General features: G+C 41.7%; 1 protein-coding gene and 1 pseudogene across 1 annotated transcript in view; both read left to right on the forward strand.

Moving 5' to 3' along the window:
• OTC (ornithine transcarbamylase) overlaps nucleotides 1-16,376 on the forward strand; it is a 67,297-nt gene that overhangs the window by 30,963 nt on the left and 19,958 nt on the right. The window contains exon 5 of the mRNA XM_047764630.1: nucleotides 15,338-15,491. Within this exon, the coding sequence (XP_047620586.1) occupies nucleotides 15,338-15,491 (154 nt within the window). The remainder of the gene's footprint in view (nucleotides 1-15,337; nucleotides 15,492-16,376) is intronic.
• Nucleotides 2,638-2,762, forward strand: LOC125118321 (thymosin beta-4-like; annotated as a pseudogene).

Genomic DNA, 16,376 nt, shown 5'->3' on the forward strand with positions numbered 1-16,376 from the left:
GCAGTAAGAAGTGTTGTATTCATCTTCTGGCTGCAAGGGACAAAACGAATCAATACATAAACAAATTTTTCTTCCAAATGTGCTGCCACTGACGGGTGGCATTATGCTTGCCTAATAATTCTGTTTCCACAAAAGTGAAATATACTTTATTCAAGAACAAATATTACAAGATGGTTAAGGAATGAAGCCAAGGACACAATCAGGAAAGAAATTTCAGTGGTAATCCTCTACATAGGACCAAGCGAATGATGGTGAATGAGTCACGTGTAAACTAGTAGTTGAAAGAGGATACAGTTGTAGGAATAGGTGAGCATCCCATGAAGAGTTAAGGAGCGCAGAGTGGCAGCCAGAAAGAGGTCAGGGCCCAGAAATCAGTGGAGTGGGCGGGTCCCCAAAAGCAAGAGATGAAGAGCCAAGCATGGGATGAAAACTGAGGATGAGTATAAACATGTCCTTTTCTGTGCTGTGAGTCCACACGATTCTCACACAATTCCCACTGTGAGTCCTTAGTTAGAGGAGCTCTACCTAGATCCTGGGAAAAACAATCTGCTTCAAGTTCCAACATGACTGGGACCTTTTGGTCCATATCACCAGTGCCACTGCTACATGGATATATAGATACGTAAAACTGGATGCACAAAATTCCTCCTGGCCATTCCACCTTATCCAAAAGACTTGAAGGAAATACTAGCTCCTCCTTAAAGGGTATATACTATGGGGCTCTTATACTATTATCTCTAAATCTTTGTAAAAATCTTACGAGATAAGTATTATTGGCCCAATTTTACAGATGATGAAACCATGACTCAGAGAAGTAATGGAGCTTAGCAGCTAAGTCAGCATCTAAATCATGCTGTTTTTCCAAGGCCATGCTGTTTTGGTTTACGCCTACTGTCTCTTCTATACAGCCCACGAGAGAGGCAATGAAAGAAGTTATGCAAGCCTTGGCTTGTGTGTTGCAAGGTCCTCAAGACCACCCCCGTGTTTGATGATTCACGAGGAGGGTGCAGAGTGCTCAGCATATAGTCACACTCATGGCCATGACTTATTACAGCGAAAGGACACCGAGCACCATCAACGAAGGGAAAAGGCACATGGGGGGAAACATGAGGGAAACCAGGTGTGAGCTTCCAATAGTCCCCTCCCAGTGGAGTCACTCAGGATGCACTCAATTCCCTTAGTACCAAGTTGTGACAACACATGTAAGATGCTGTCCATCAGGGACGCTGCCTACAGACTCAGTGGCCAGGGTTTTTAATGGGGGATGGTCACAGAGCATGCTCTGTTTGCCATGTACCCAAATTCCAGGCTCCCAGAAGAAAGACGGGGATTCGTTTTAAACCATATTGTTTATAAAAACATTTCAGGCATGGTGAGCTGCTCTTTCCCAGTCCTGGGGATGGTGGGAACCCTCCCCAAACTGAAGCTTCCAGATGCCATCCAGAGGCCAATTTTAAGAGCAGCCCTTTCAAAGGACGGCAGTCAGGACATGTACGTTAACTCTGTGAGGCAGGGCTTGGAAATCACAAGACTTGAGATCTAGTCCAAGCTTTGCCACTTACCTGCTCTGTGACCTCCATGGACGGAAATTTCTCTGGATCTTAGTTTTCTTCTCTGATTCCTAAGGTTCAATCTATACTCTCAAATGTATGCACATATATTAGATTTAAAGTCAGAGTCCTTAAGCAGAGGTGTGTCCCAGTGTAAACTCTGTGTAGACAGGTGCAGAGTAATTTGGATCTAAGTAGAGACAGAAGGTAGAGAGATCATTCCACGAGTTCTAAAACTAGCTTCAGAATTATGTTGGGGAATTAATTAAATTGCCAAGTCCTAGGGCTTACACTCAGAAATTCTAATTCTACAGGTTAGGGTTCAATTGGAGTCTCAGAATCTATATATTTTTGTTTGTTTGTTTTGGCTGCAGCATGCAGCAGTGGTGAAAGTGCTGAATCCTAACCACTAGACCACGAGGGAACTCCCTGGGAATCTATATTTTGACAGTCTCCTCAAATGATTCTGCTGCAGTGGTGGCTACACACTTTCAGAGACCCTGAATTGGAAGGCTGTGCAGTAATCCTGGGCTGTTGGGCCATCAATCTATGCTAGTGCGTTAGTACAGAAGGGACAGCTAACAAGATACTTATATGGTTTCATATTAACTGAATGGGAAAGGTACACTGACAGGGGAGGCAGGATGATTTCTGATTTGTTATTCTTAAAATATGTATGTATATATTAGCCAAAGCAGGAAAATGAAAGGAGTTCCTGCTTTGGGGAGAAGGTGATAGATTAGGTATTGGATACATTGCGTTAAAGGTTGAACCTCCACGTACAAATGTCCACGAGCCACCAGAGATAAAGACCTTGAGTAAAGCTGAGAGCTGAAGAAACAGAAGTGGAAGCTCAGTGGTAGACAATGAGCTGCAGAGGCTCATCATGGGAGAATTAGGGAAGGCTGAAACTTGAGGACAGGCACGGTTAGGGAGGGACAGGAGGCAATCATTAGGGTACAAGGCAGAGAAGGATAGTGCAATATCAGAAGAAGCTGGAAATGGCAGGGGGGATGTTAGAAAGGGGGTAGCTGCTGCGGAAATGTGACTTTCTTTTGGGCACCCCATTACTGCCTAATCTGCCAAAATGTCTGATAAACAAGATATGGCTGAGATTCAGAAATTCAATAAACCTAAATTGAAGAGGACAAGAGAAATCCACTGCCTTTCACAGAGGTAATTGAACAGGAGAAGCAAGGAAATGAATCTTAATGACACTGACCCTGCTGATGTGCACAGTACAATCCATAGCAGTTGCCTCCTTGCTTTTTGTAGAAGTTAAACTTTGTAAGATGCAACGAGATAGGATGATGTTTAAACGATAGTGCTGGCCCTTTTGAAGCAAGAGTGCATATCTGACACTGATGGCGACGCTTCTCTATCTGCCTGTCTGGCTGCTTTGGGGGCCTGGTGGAAGAAAAAAAGGGACTGCCCCTTGGTGAAAAAAGAACCTGATGGGGAATACACACACTGAATGTGGCAACGGACCAAAAAAAAAAGCAAATTGGGCCAGGCTCCAGAAAACTGTTAAATGTAATTTCCAAAAGGTCATTTACTTAGTCAAATGATTTAATTATTCATTTATTCAAAAATATTTACTGGATACCTAGTTTTTCTTCCAGGCATTGTTTTAGCACTGAGAACAAAATATTGATGAGATCAAACAAAATATTTTTTCAAGTGGAAATCATATTCTAGAGGGAGGCGGCTTTCACTAAACAAAACAAAACAAAACAAAATAAAGTGTGAATAAAATAGAAGGTTGAAATAAGTGCTATGATGAAGCCAAAGCAGTGTGATCTGTGGGTGGAGTGCGGGCTCTTTTAGATGGGGCGCTCAGGAAAGGCCTCTCTGAGGAGGTGAGGGTTAAGTGGAGAGCTCCCTGAAAAGACAGAGCCAGGCGTGCAAAGCCGTGGGAGAAGCATTTCAGACAGAAAGAACTGCTGGTGCAAAAGCTTAAGGCAAGAACAAGCTTGAAGCATTCAGGAACAGAAGGACAGCCAACTATGTCTTCACATCTGCAAATAAACATACTTTGCATTTACAAATTTAAAAAGTGTACCTTTACAAGTTGGTCCTGTCTCAGCCACCAAAGAAAGGAACAATCAGATCGAGCAGTAGAAAACCTAAGTACACATTCAAAATAAAATGTGCTGCTCTTTTCTTCCTGACTATGATAGTACAACTCCAGCACATAGTGGGTGAATTCTCCTTAGCTAAGTCTCGGGTGAGTCCCGTGGCATCCAAGGGTGCTCGTGGGGAGCGAAGGGGAGTCCTGAGATGGAGCTGCCGACTGATATTATGAAGGAGCTGGTGTGTCAGGGTCGCCAAGACCACCCCAGGTTCAATGGCTCATTAGGAGGATTCACAGCACTCGGCATACGGTTCTGCTCAGGGCTAAGATCCATCATGAAAAAAGGATACAAAGCAAAACCAGCGAAGGGAAATGGCACATGAGTCCAGGGGAGACCAGGCGGAAGCTTGTGGGAAATGCTGTCTTCCAGGGAAGCCCATTAGGGTTTCAGGGCATAAGATTTTTACTGGGGGCTGGTCATATAGGCACTCTCTACCTCACCTGAACCCAAATTCTAGACTGCCAGAGGGAAAGAAGGCAGTCAGCGTAACCCACAGTATTTATACACCCAGTTTAGGTAGTAAGCCGTCCTTGCTTCTAGGAATGGTGGAAACCCAAAGTCCAAGTTCCCAGATGCCAGCCAGGGGCCAAACTTGGAAGCAGGCCTTTTGAGGACGGCCATCTTGGGGCTGCTCTGCCAACTCTTTTTTGCACACCTGGGCTAGCATTTCTCCTCTGGATTTGGCTAAACGTCCTTCACCTAGACATAATGTGACTAGCAAGGCTGTATCCTACACCCATGGGAAGGCGGCCCTGAGAATCCAAAGGTTTCCTCTGTTCAGAGTGGATCCCTGTAGGGTCAGGCTCCCGTTGGAGAAAATCAGCTATTGCTCACCTCCCTCTTTCGAAAAGTCTCTCTTAGCAACTCTTTCCTACTCCCCAGAGTATCAGAAACACAAAAGAAAGACATATATTCAGTAACATGTACCCAGATTTGAGGGTATCTTCAGATTCTGTCAATTCTCCAGTGCTCTACTGGGGTTAAAAGTTGGCTATGCTATTTTTTTCCCCACTCTGGGCCTGTCTTTTTAGATGTGACACCAGAAGTGACACCTTAGCATGACTCAGATCACTTATTCTTTGGAAGTTTAAAAATGGATGAAACTTAGCAATAGCAGTAGGACACTATCACTCCAGTTTCAGGGCTTTCTGTTTCTTCCATAATGACAGCTGTTCATGGCTAATGCTCTGAGTCCATTATTGAAAGGTGCATAATAGCTTCACAGTCATTTTCACTTTAATACAGTACTTAGTAAAACAGCTTCAGGAACCATGTGTATGAAAGGCTCCCTATAAACCCAAATAATGTAATGTTTTTCTACTCTAATTACATCCCCTATAGATGCAATTTACTTATGGTAGTGATCGCTAAAGTGTTTTCTGCCAATCCAAAACCAGTAGAAAGGAAAATCAGCAGAGACTACTGTACCAGTTCCCTAGGGCTGCCACAGAAATCACCGCAAACTTGGTGGCTTCAAAACAACACAGATTTATCCTCTCACAGTTCTGGAGGCTGGAAGCCCCAGATCTATGTGTCAACAAGGCCATGCTCTCCCTGAGGGCTCTAGGGAAGACTCCTTCCTTGCCCCTTTCTAGCTTCTGGTCGCTCTCAGCCATCTTTGGCATTCCTTGCCTTGTAGCTGCATCACTCTAATGTCTGCCTTCAGCTTTATCTCCTTTGTATATCTAAGGGGAACATTAGCCATTGGATTTAGCACTCCCCCCATTCCAGTATGACCTTATCTCAACTAATTACATTTGCAAGACTCTACTTCCAAACAATGCTTCATTCTGAGTTTCCTAGTAGATATGAATTTGGGGGTTACCATTCAGCCCATCATACATCCATATACCCACATGCCTCTGCAGCAACACAGAAGGGTTTCAAATCATTGTCATTTTGATAGCTCCAATAATGGAGGTTATTCAGGGATTTGAGGATGAGACACAGTTTTCAAGAGAAGGAGTGAACCACTGTCATATTGAAAGGAATGATTTGGAAAGCTGGAATACTCTTTTTGAGATATTTATACCAATGATATTAAGACCAAAAAGGTAATCTCACTGAGGTTTCTTAGTAAAATGTTTTAAAATATTAGCACCTAATCGGAATTATGTACCTAATTAGGTACTAATAAACTTGTACCTAATAGGAAATATGATATCTCCATGAATCTTTACAGAGGCCACCAAGAAACTAGCAGCATGGCGGTTGTATGTCCTTGGGTAAATGGCAACAAAAAGCCAGTCATTCACAATATGAATTATGATATATTTATAGTTTAGAGGCAGGTTGCCATAGTGTAAAGAGTAGGGGTTTTGCAAGACATGGAAGCAAGCTAAATGTTCATTAGCAGAGGATTGGATAGAGAAGACGTGGTACATATAGCCAACAGAATATTACTCAGCCATGAAAAAGCATGAAATAATGCCATTTGGTTCAGGATGGATGGACCTAGAAATGGTTATACTAAGTGAAGTACGTCAGACAGAGAAAGACAAATCATATGAGAGCACTAATATATGGTATCTAATAGAAATGATACAATGGAACTTACAAAACAGAAACAGACTTAAAGATTTTGAAACCAAAGTTGTGGTTACTAAAGGGGAAATGTGTGTGGGTGGGGGCGTAAATTAGGGGGTTGGGATTGATATATACATACTATTATATATAAAATAGGTGGGTAACAAAAACCTACTGTATAGCACAGGGAAATTTGCTCAATACTGTGTAATAACCCATAGAGGAAAAGAATCTGAAAAGGAATATAGATAGATAGATAGATAGATGATAGATAGATAGATAGATAGATAGATAGATAGATAGATTTACTTTGCTGTACCTCTGAAATTAACAAAACTTTGTAAGTCAACTACATTCCAATTTAAAAAAAACAGACTTTAAAAAAGGATTAGGGGCTTTGAAGCAGGGTTGGGCTTCACTTCAAGTCACAGCTCATACTACATTGGCCCTGTCGTTTGGACCAGTTGCTTCTGAGTCTTTAGGTCCTCATTTGTATGCAGATATAAACATATATCTCAATGAGTCATATGAGGATAAATCAGATAGTGCTTTTAAAGGACAGGCACAAAGGAGAAATTCCAGAAATGTTGGTTGAATCAAGTTATGGCCTAACTCAGTCTCAGGACAGGCTCTAGCTCACTTCCGGCCATCTTTGTGGTCTTCTAGTCAGTTTACACTGATCTAACACTGAAATTCCCATAGCATATTTTGAGGAAGTCATTATGAATGCCATTATGCTTGATTCATTTATCTCTGAGGTTTTCAAAACTAGGAACCAACATATAAGTCAAAATATTCTGGCCCTTATAGACGCCTTCCTGAATAAACTGCATATGGCAATTTCCTTCAACATTCCTGGGCTTCTTCCAACATTAGCCCATTTGAGAGGAGCCCATGTAGGTGTGCTGAAGGTATGATCTTGCTTCCTCATCATTCTTAGATTGATCACACTAAAATTATAACCTATGTAGAGATATCAGGGCATTGGAATAGTCTCCTCCCAGAGGGAGACTCAGTCAGCAAGTTTATTCCTTGGCCAATTTACATTGGGAATAAAGTCTATGTCTCCTCCAGGGCCTTGGCCTGCTTCTTTAAGAAATAAAAATAGGAAATACCCATTTTTAAATGATTACAGGCTTTTCATTGTGTCATAATGCACAGCTAAATATTCCTCCAACTGTTTGCCAGTCAACTATTCCACGGGTTGGAGATGTCATTGACAACAAGCTGGAATTTAGGGGGCATACAGCACATCATGGCACGATGGGGACAAAAGGGAGAAGGCATGGCAGGACTCCATGAGAACACAACTTCTGTTTGCCTTTGCCTTTTGCGACACATTCACCATGTTCCAAGAGTTTAGGAACAACCCAGTTTTTTCTAAGAGCATCAGGATTGCTGTGTGATTGCCACCTCATCAATATCCATATTGGCTCTTAAGATGTGGCCTGGCACACTGCTGGGGTTTGGGGTTGTGTTCGTTTGTTTCTTTGTTTTTAGTATCTATTTACCCAACCACACAGACTCTGCATCAGGCCTTCCTGGGGCCATGCGAGACATTGTTTATGGTATTTATGGTGTTGTTTTGTCTTTCTGGGTGCTTTAGTTAATTCCTAAACAAATTTTGATTTTATACCAAAGGAGAAAAATATTAAAGAATAATAGAAACCTGAGATTTGAAAGACCTTTATGAACTATTTAGATCAACCATCCTTTTCATGCCTCCTCCTCAAAATCGTTCTTGAACCTATATGAAAATATTCTGTATCAGGGCACTCTTTACATACAGGGCTATCTTATTCCATCTTTATACAGCCTGACTTTTCTGACCACAGTTTATGCAAACTGACTGAGAGATCTCTTTTAAATTGAGTTAAAATGGATCTCGCTATGCCTCTTCTCAATGTTCCTGATTTTTAGTATCTTCATAAAGTCATGCATTTTAATATTTGAAGCTTTCAATCCATTGCAGTTATTACTCTTATTGGTGCTCAAATTGTCCCAAATTTGGTCAGTGTAATCTGTCTTCAGGTTGGCTACTGGGTCATTCTGACATAACTTTATTAGTCTTTGATAAGTTCCTTGCTTTTTGATATGGTAAGACGTTCCAGGATCATTTTGCACATTTCTTCACTAAGGCCAAGAATTAGCCATTACTCTGAGAAGCCCTAGTTCATTTTCAATTACTTTCAAAATGATGTTTGGGAAAAAATTTCTTTTTTGAATGATATGGTTTTTTTTTGGTTGTTACAGCCATACTCCTTTTGGTAGAAAATATTAAAAGAGATTTTAAAAAATAGCTAGAACCCACCAGTACTGCCATCATCCAGAAATAATCAATGTTAACATTTAATTTCCCGAACTATCTTTCCGTTTAAAGTCCTATGCCATGCTGTTTCTTTTTCTAACAGTAGAAAAAGGTACGATGGGGCGGGGTGGGAACAGAACATATTTTAAATATTTAGGCAAAATCGAGCTGAATAAATATCTTAACTTGTTAATTATTTTTCAAAAAAAATCCTCATATTGACAATTAAAAATCCCGAGGAAACTGAATAGGTGTGAGAAACTTTCAATTTTGGGTACTTTGGGTTTTGCAAAAATTGTTTGGCTACCATTGTTGACAGATGCCTAAGATTCTCTGCAAAGCTGCAGGAATCCACCGGAAGGCAAATAGAACTCTATATATTTAATGGAAATGAAAAGAGACCAAAATAAAAAGTCATTACAGAGCTAGAGAGTATTTTTAATGTGTCACTCTTTCATTTGTAACACATATAACACAACTCTTATGTTGAAAGCTGGGATGTTAAATTGCTGGCGAGCTTTGAAAGCCGAGACTACTGCTAATGGGCCTGTAAGTCCAGCCTACATTACAGGTTATTATAGGTTTATCATTGTTTCCAGTGAAAAGGTTGTTGGCTTTTTTAAAAAAGATATGTAGTAGGCTGGAAGAAGAAAAATGAGAATGACGATTTTTCCATGATTTATGGCAACTTTAAAGATAAAGCAGAAAGCAACTTCATTGGCAAAATGATATCAATTGTCTGTTTAAAGGTCTTTAATATCTTTGTTTCCACAAGTGATTCCAGTGTGAAAAGAGCTTGGGAGGTGCTCCTTTCCCCCGACGTCACTGAGTCCATTTCACCTGCAGCTTCTGTGGCTGAAGGATTGAAGTAACATTTTCTTTTCCTTTTTTTTTTTTTAGGGCCACTCCTGCAGCATGTGGAAGTTCCCAGGCTAGGGGTCCAATTGGAGCTGCATCTTCCGGCCTATGCCACAGCCACAGCATCGCAGGATCCTTAACTCACTGAGCAAGGCCAGGGATCAAACCCACATCCTCATAAATATGAGTCGGGTTCGTTTCCGCTGAGCCACGATGGGAACTCCTGAAGTGACATTTTCTATCAAGTTTTGTCATACTCCCTTTTGCCCACAGATTCTTTCATGTCCAAGAGGTTTTTCGTGCCTGGGGAAATATTCCCTGTCCTTCGTACTTTCTTTACAGTCCAATATATTAGTCTCACGAATTTAGCATTTCTATAAACATAAAAGAGCAAACACTCCTTAGTGGTTCTCAAAGTGTAGTCCCCAAGCCAGCAGCATAAACAGTACCCGGGAACTTGCTAGAAAGGCAAATTCTTTTGGGCCCCAACCCAGACCTATTGAATCTGAAACACAACTGGCTGTGTTCTGATAAGCCCTCCTGGTGATTCTGATGTGTGCTCAGGTTTCAGAATGATTGCTGTAAACTTTCACATACTACTTATACAGCCACTAAATCAAATACATATTAAAGGGATGAAACAAGTCTCCTAACCATTTAAACATTGATTGCAACTTAATCAAAAGCTTTAAAACATTTAACTTAATCACAAGCCTAGCATTTCAGATTTCCTTGAATGCTCTAAATATTTTAAAAAGGAAAATATACACATAAAACACCACATTGATTACAGAGCTGATTAATATTTTAACAACAAAACTGAGCACAATGCTATTAATATCACAGATTTAATTTTGTTTACATTCATACTCCTACTTTTATTCTTATCCTTACATGGTCCTGGGATTTAAATAGGTGTGTGTAATTTTACCAGACTGGAAGGAAAAAAAAAATCATCTCAAGAGGCTAGGAATGCAGGTTAAATGGATTGCTGACCCTACCTCTTAATTTGGTTTGGGTTGTGGGAACTGGTTGCTAAGCTTAAGATGAATTATACTCAAGTTGCTGTCCACTAGGTTGAATATATTTTTTATCGCCTAGTTTTCACTTTTATATGAGATCCAATATGGGTTTCCTATTGCTGCTTTAACAGATGACTACACATTTAATGACTTAAAACAAGAGAAATTTATTATCTTCTACTCCTACAGGTCAGAGGTCTAAAATGAGTCCACAGGGCTATGTTCCTTGTGGAGGCTCCAGGGAAGACTCCAATTCCTTGGCCTTTCCAGCCTCTGGAGGCTGCCTGTCTCTTTTAGCACATGGTTCTCTTCCTCCATCCTCAAAGCCAGCAACACAGCCGGCATCTTCTCTCAGTTCTGACCTCTCGCCTCTCTCTTCTAAGGACACTTGTCATTATATCCGACCAAGCCAGGGTAATCTCATCTCAGGATCCCTCATTTAATCACATCTGCAAAATGTCCTTTGCCATGTATGGTAACATATTCATGGGTTCTGGGTATCAGGACCCAAACGTCTCTGCAGGGGCATTATTCTGTCCACCATGGGATCCTTGCTTCTGTTTTTAATACGAATCCTGATTTACCAAAGACGTGAAAGGATGAGATGTTCTTTCACTTTTGTTTTCAATATCTGGCATACATGACCCATTGTAATATTTTTTTATGATATAGTAACCCAGCTTGGTTTCAATGTCTTGAAGTATATTTATTTCGGATTGGCATTGTGTTATAATTAGTTGGGTTACCAAGAAGTTTCATCCCCAGAGAGACAGGAAAGTGCGTTTGAAAATTTAGACATTTCTTCTTCAGGATAGTTAACTAAGTTATTATTTTGGAATAATGGGCTGTATCACTTTTCTTTTTTTTTTTTTTGTCTTTTTGCTATTTCTTTGACCGCTCTCGCGGCATATGGAGGTTCCCAGGCTAGGGGTTGAATCAGAGCTGTAGCCACCGGCCTACGCCAGAGCCACAACAACACGGGATCCGAGCCGCGTCTGCAACCTACACCACAGCTCATGGCAATGCCGGATCGTTAACCCACTGAGCACGGGCAGGGACCGAACCCGCAACCTCATGGTTCCTAGTCGGATTCGTTAACCACTGCGCCACGACGGGAACTCCTGTATCATTTTTCTAATTGGAAATTGTGTAGGGCAATGGGGGCTAGTAAACTGCAGGACAGCTTTTCTACTTCACTTTGTATAAGCCTATAAATGCTGATTGAGCCTGTCCATTTATGTGACAGTTTCTACTATTTCTAGAACTATTTGGTTTCTAAGTTGTGCGAATTATTTGTGGTTTACACACATTAAAAATGGCACATATCTATACCTGGTTTTTGTTGGGTTTGGTTTCATTTTGTTTGTTTGTTTTGAGGGCTACACCCTAGGCATATGGAAGTTCCCAGGTTAGGGGTCAAATCAGAGCTGCAGCCGCCCGCCGGCCTGCACCACAGCTACGGCAATGTGGGATCTAAGCCGCATCTATGACCTGTGCCCCAGCTCGCAGCAAAACTGGATCCTTAACACACTGAGTGAGGCCAGGGATCAAACCTGCATCCTCAGGGATGCTAGTCGGGTTCTTAACCTGCTGAGCCACAATGGGAACTCCCTTCAAATCTATACTCTATGAACAGAAATATACTTAAAATCCCATGAAATATCTATCTGCATCTATACAGTTACAGATAAGCATTTACCTACTTAATACTTCAGTAAAGAAATTTAAATGCACATGGTAATATCATCCTTCTTAGATATTACAATTATTTTTGTACATTTTCTTTATATTAACTCTTTTCTTATGAGCATCAGGGCCTTTCAGAAGCACAATTTGTTTTGCTTAATGGTATTTACTATAAATGATCAATCAGCAGGTTAAAGATTCAGCATTGTCACTGCAGCGGCTTGAGTCGCTGCTGTGGTGTGGGTTCAGTCCCTGGCCCGGGAACTTCCATATGCCATGGGCCAAAAGAAACCAGAACAACTTGTCCAAATGGTTAAGTTGGTTCTTTTTCCTTTTCGTACTGCTCCTGCTATTTTTAAAATCACTTTTGCTTCCTAGCAACAACAAAGTGTTACACTGATTTTATCCTGCCCAAGGTCATGCAATTAACTGTCCTCCAATAGTTTCTGGTTCCTTTTTTATATATAGAACAATATTAAGACTAAAATTTGTACACTAGGGATGCTAACAAATGTTGGGGGGAGAAAAGATTGTAGCTACTGTTGCCACGGGACTGCTTTTAGCAGTGACTGAACTTACAGGAAAATACAGTGGACTCTTGAGCAACACAGGGGTTAATCCACATATAACTTATAGAGTCTGCCCTCCCTATTTGCGGCTCCTCAGCATCCATGGATTCAACAAATCACAGACCGTGTAGTACTGTAGTGTTTACTTTTGAAAAATATCCATGTGTAAGTGGACCTGTGCAATTCAAACCCATGTTGTTCAAGGGTCAATTGCGCTTCTTCTTTTTTTTTTTTTTTTGTCTTTTTCTAGGGCCACAACCGCGGCATATGGAGGTTCCCAGGCTAGGGGTCCAATCGGAGCTTTGGCCACTGGCCTACATCACAGTCACAGTGATGCAGGATCCGAGCTGCCTCTGCAACCTACACCACAGCTCATGGCAACACCAGATCCTTAACCCACTGAGCAAGGCCAGGGATCGAACCTGCAACCTCATGGTTCCTAGTCAGAGTCGTTAACCACTGAGCCACGATGGAACTCTTGTCCTTAAATTTTATAAGCACCACAACTCTTCTACAGATGAGGTAAATAATATGTCTCAGATATATAAGGACTAATGTTCTAAATATGTGATGATTAAAATCAAATTTATGAAATCCTTACTGAATACATACTAGATTTAATTTTTGTGCATTTTCTTTCGGCATGGTAATAATATGTACTACTTTTTGATCTCTTACTATGAACAAGGTGTCATACTACGAATTTTATGTAGGTTATCTCATTCAGTCCTCACAACAATGCCATGGGATAGATATTGTTATTATAGTTTTATAGATGAAGAAACTAAATCATAGAGAAAGTAAATAACATGTTTAAGGTCACAAAACTAGTAAGTTACAGAGCCGGAATTACAAAGACTAACTGGATACCTTTTAATAATGACTCTATATTTAATACAACTACTATCATGAGAGGCTTTTCAATTTTGTCGCCATCAAAAAGAGTTCCTTAAAACTGAAATGGTTAGAAGCTTCTGTTGTAGGGTTTCCCTTTAAGCAATAAGAGGACACCAAGCTTTGAAACACAAGGCCATCTCTGTTATTTTTGTAAGGCTGAAGCTGTAGCTAAGGGACCACCATCACTCTGACACTTGCAGAGAACTTAAAATCTGGATCCCGGATTCTCATTCCAGGTTTTTATCATCTGCGAATTTGAGGCAATGTGTTGTACTGCTAAGGACATGGCCTTCTGAGTTTAACTGACTTTGGTTTGAAAATGAGCTCCTCTGACTTAATTAGCTGTGTGATCTGGGGCAGTTACTTAAGCCCTTTGTGTCTCAGGTCCTTCAGCTACAAAAATGAGAATAAGTATACCCATCTTTCTGTGTGTCATTTGAATTCATGGCCTTGACATTATCAGTCCTGGTTTATTTGTGGGTTTTTGGTGTTCGTATGATGTTAAGCACCTTCTGGCTTTTCCAGAGACACTGAAAGCTGGGCAGAGTGCAGGGGAAAGGGCTGAGTGCCCTCTCAGGCTCAGCCCCTGGAAGAGTTCATTGCTGGCTGTGTCAGCTGAAGTTCACTGAGAAGTGGACTGTAAGATGGAATTAGACCTGCCAGAGATTTCCCGGGAGAAACAATTGTGAAGGCTCCAGCGGGGAGGGAGCAGGAGTAGGTGGGAGAGCCTTCAGGCCAGGATGCAGGGCTGACCCCGGGAGGAGGGCAAAGGAAGGAGAATGGGGTGGGGAGAGCCTCAGAGGCAGCGCAGCTCTGAGCAAGTCTCCACCAGGCCCGTGGGAGCCCAGAGCAAAGCCTGCCCGTCAGCAAAGTCCTGGGTCTGGCAGATGGCTCAGCTCTGGGGCCCCTGCTTGGCTTGGTCTTTGCTGGGAACAGCCTGGAGAGGGTGTGGCCTCAGTAGGACTCCTGCAGCAGGTCCCAAAGGTGCAGCAGTGGGGGGTTGTCGGCAAATAGCACTCTTCCCATGAGGTTCCCTCTTGCAAAGCAATCCGTGGGGGCACCTCCATGGCTGCCACACTGCTACTTTCCATTTTAGAGTGAAAGGATAGATGTGTGGGATGAGCCCCCCCCCCAACTGCTACAGTCCAGTTCATTAATTTTTTCTGTATCTCTTGTTTTTGGTCTTGTCCCTTGTAACTTTATCAACTGCCAAATATCAATCATAATTCATCATCACAACTGCTAGGCCCATAGTTGGTTTCTTACCCCTGTAAAAAATACTAAAATCCGAGTTCCCATCGTGGCTCAGCAGTTAACGAACCCAACTAGTATCCATGAGGACGCGGGTTCGATCCCTGACCTCGCTCAGTGGGTTAAGGATCCGGCGTTGCCGTGAGCTGTGGTGTAGGTCGCAAATGTGGCTTGCTCGGACCCCGAGTTGCTGTGGCTGTGGTGTAGACCATCAGCTGCAGCTCTGATTCGACCCCTATCCTGGGAACCTCCATATGCCACGGGTTCGACCCTAAAAAGACCAGAAAAATTAAAAAAAAAAAAACCCAAAACTAAAATCAATGGTTGCCGGCCAAGACATCAGTGGAGTAACATCTGGCTTCTGTAATGACCTCATGTTTATTATTAGCTTTTAAATATGTCATGTTGATAGGTAATTGTAACACGGTAAAAATTCTAATTTTTTAGCATTTCCCATGACTGTTTAAGATACTACATTAAAGAAGGAATTATTAAGCAAAATCAACTTAGATGATCTTTTCTTGGTTTGCTGCAGTGTGTTGTCTAGCATGACAGATGCAGTGTTGGCGCGAGTGTATAAACAATCAGACCTGGACATCCTGGCTCAAGAAGCATCCATCCCAATCATCAATGGGCTGTCAGATTTGTACCATCCTATCCAGATCCTGGCTGATTACCTCACGCTCCAGGTTGGCTTATTTCTTTGCCTAACATGAGAGCAAAATCAATAAATAATCCCTAACCAGGTCTAAATGGAAGCATTTCAATTGTGGTATTGGTGTTTTGTTTTCAAATATCATCTTGGCAAAGAATTAGAGCATATGTGTGCAACTAGACACCCAAGAAGACAGGGCATTGCTAAACACGGATTAGGAGATAGATACTTCTCTTCTCAAACCCTTGCTTTTTGGTGCCGTATTTAACCCAGTGGATGAACAGCACACGCTGGAACATAGGAAATGAAAAACGTTTATGCAACCCCGCATACGTCAGGCTCTGACTTGGGAGAGAAGATGGGCGGAGTGTGCTCTGAATATTCAAAATGGTTAATTACTAAATCCCTTTCTGAGGAAGAGAACGTTCTCTTTTCATTTTAATAAACTGTTAGCAACTGGAGTTAAGAGCATGCTGAATTTATAGCATTGAGGCTCAAATTTCGCCATGTCCCTTCAAATGAGGAACTTGAATAACTTTGGAAGATGCACCGCATTTGGTTTGCCACAGCCAATCTCCAGTCTTGCCACTGTGAATCCTGACGACCACAGTTTCTGTGTCTATGGACTCTTCTGGGGAGACAGGGCAAGCTGGAGAGGTCCAGCTGCCTTCTCATGTGAATAAGCTACATACTTGTAAGTGTGAGGTTAAACTCCAAATGAAACTCTCCCGTGATGAAGATAAGATTAACGCAGAGAGGATGGTACAGTGTTAGATACCAAGTGGCTATTTGTACGTGTGATAATTTAATGCTTCCCCTGGGGCCTTATCATTTCTAGATTAACATTCATGAAGGACAGAGAAACATTCTATTCGTCGTATAGCCCCCTGCAGGACCTGGTGAAATGCCTTCTTAAAGG

This window comes from Phacochoerus africanus, chromosome X (genome assembly GCF_016906955.1).
Source record: "Phacochoerus africanus isolate WHEZ1 chromosome X, ROS_Pafr_v1, whole genome shotgun sequence".
Lineage (NCBI taxonomy): Eukaryota > Metazoa > Chordata > Mammalia > Artiodactyla > Suidae > Phacochoerus > Phacochoerus africanus.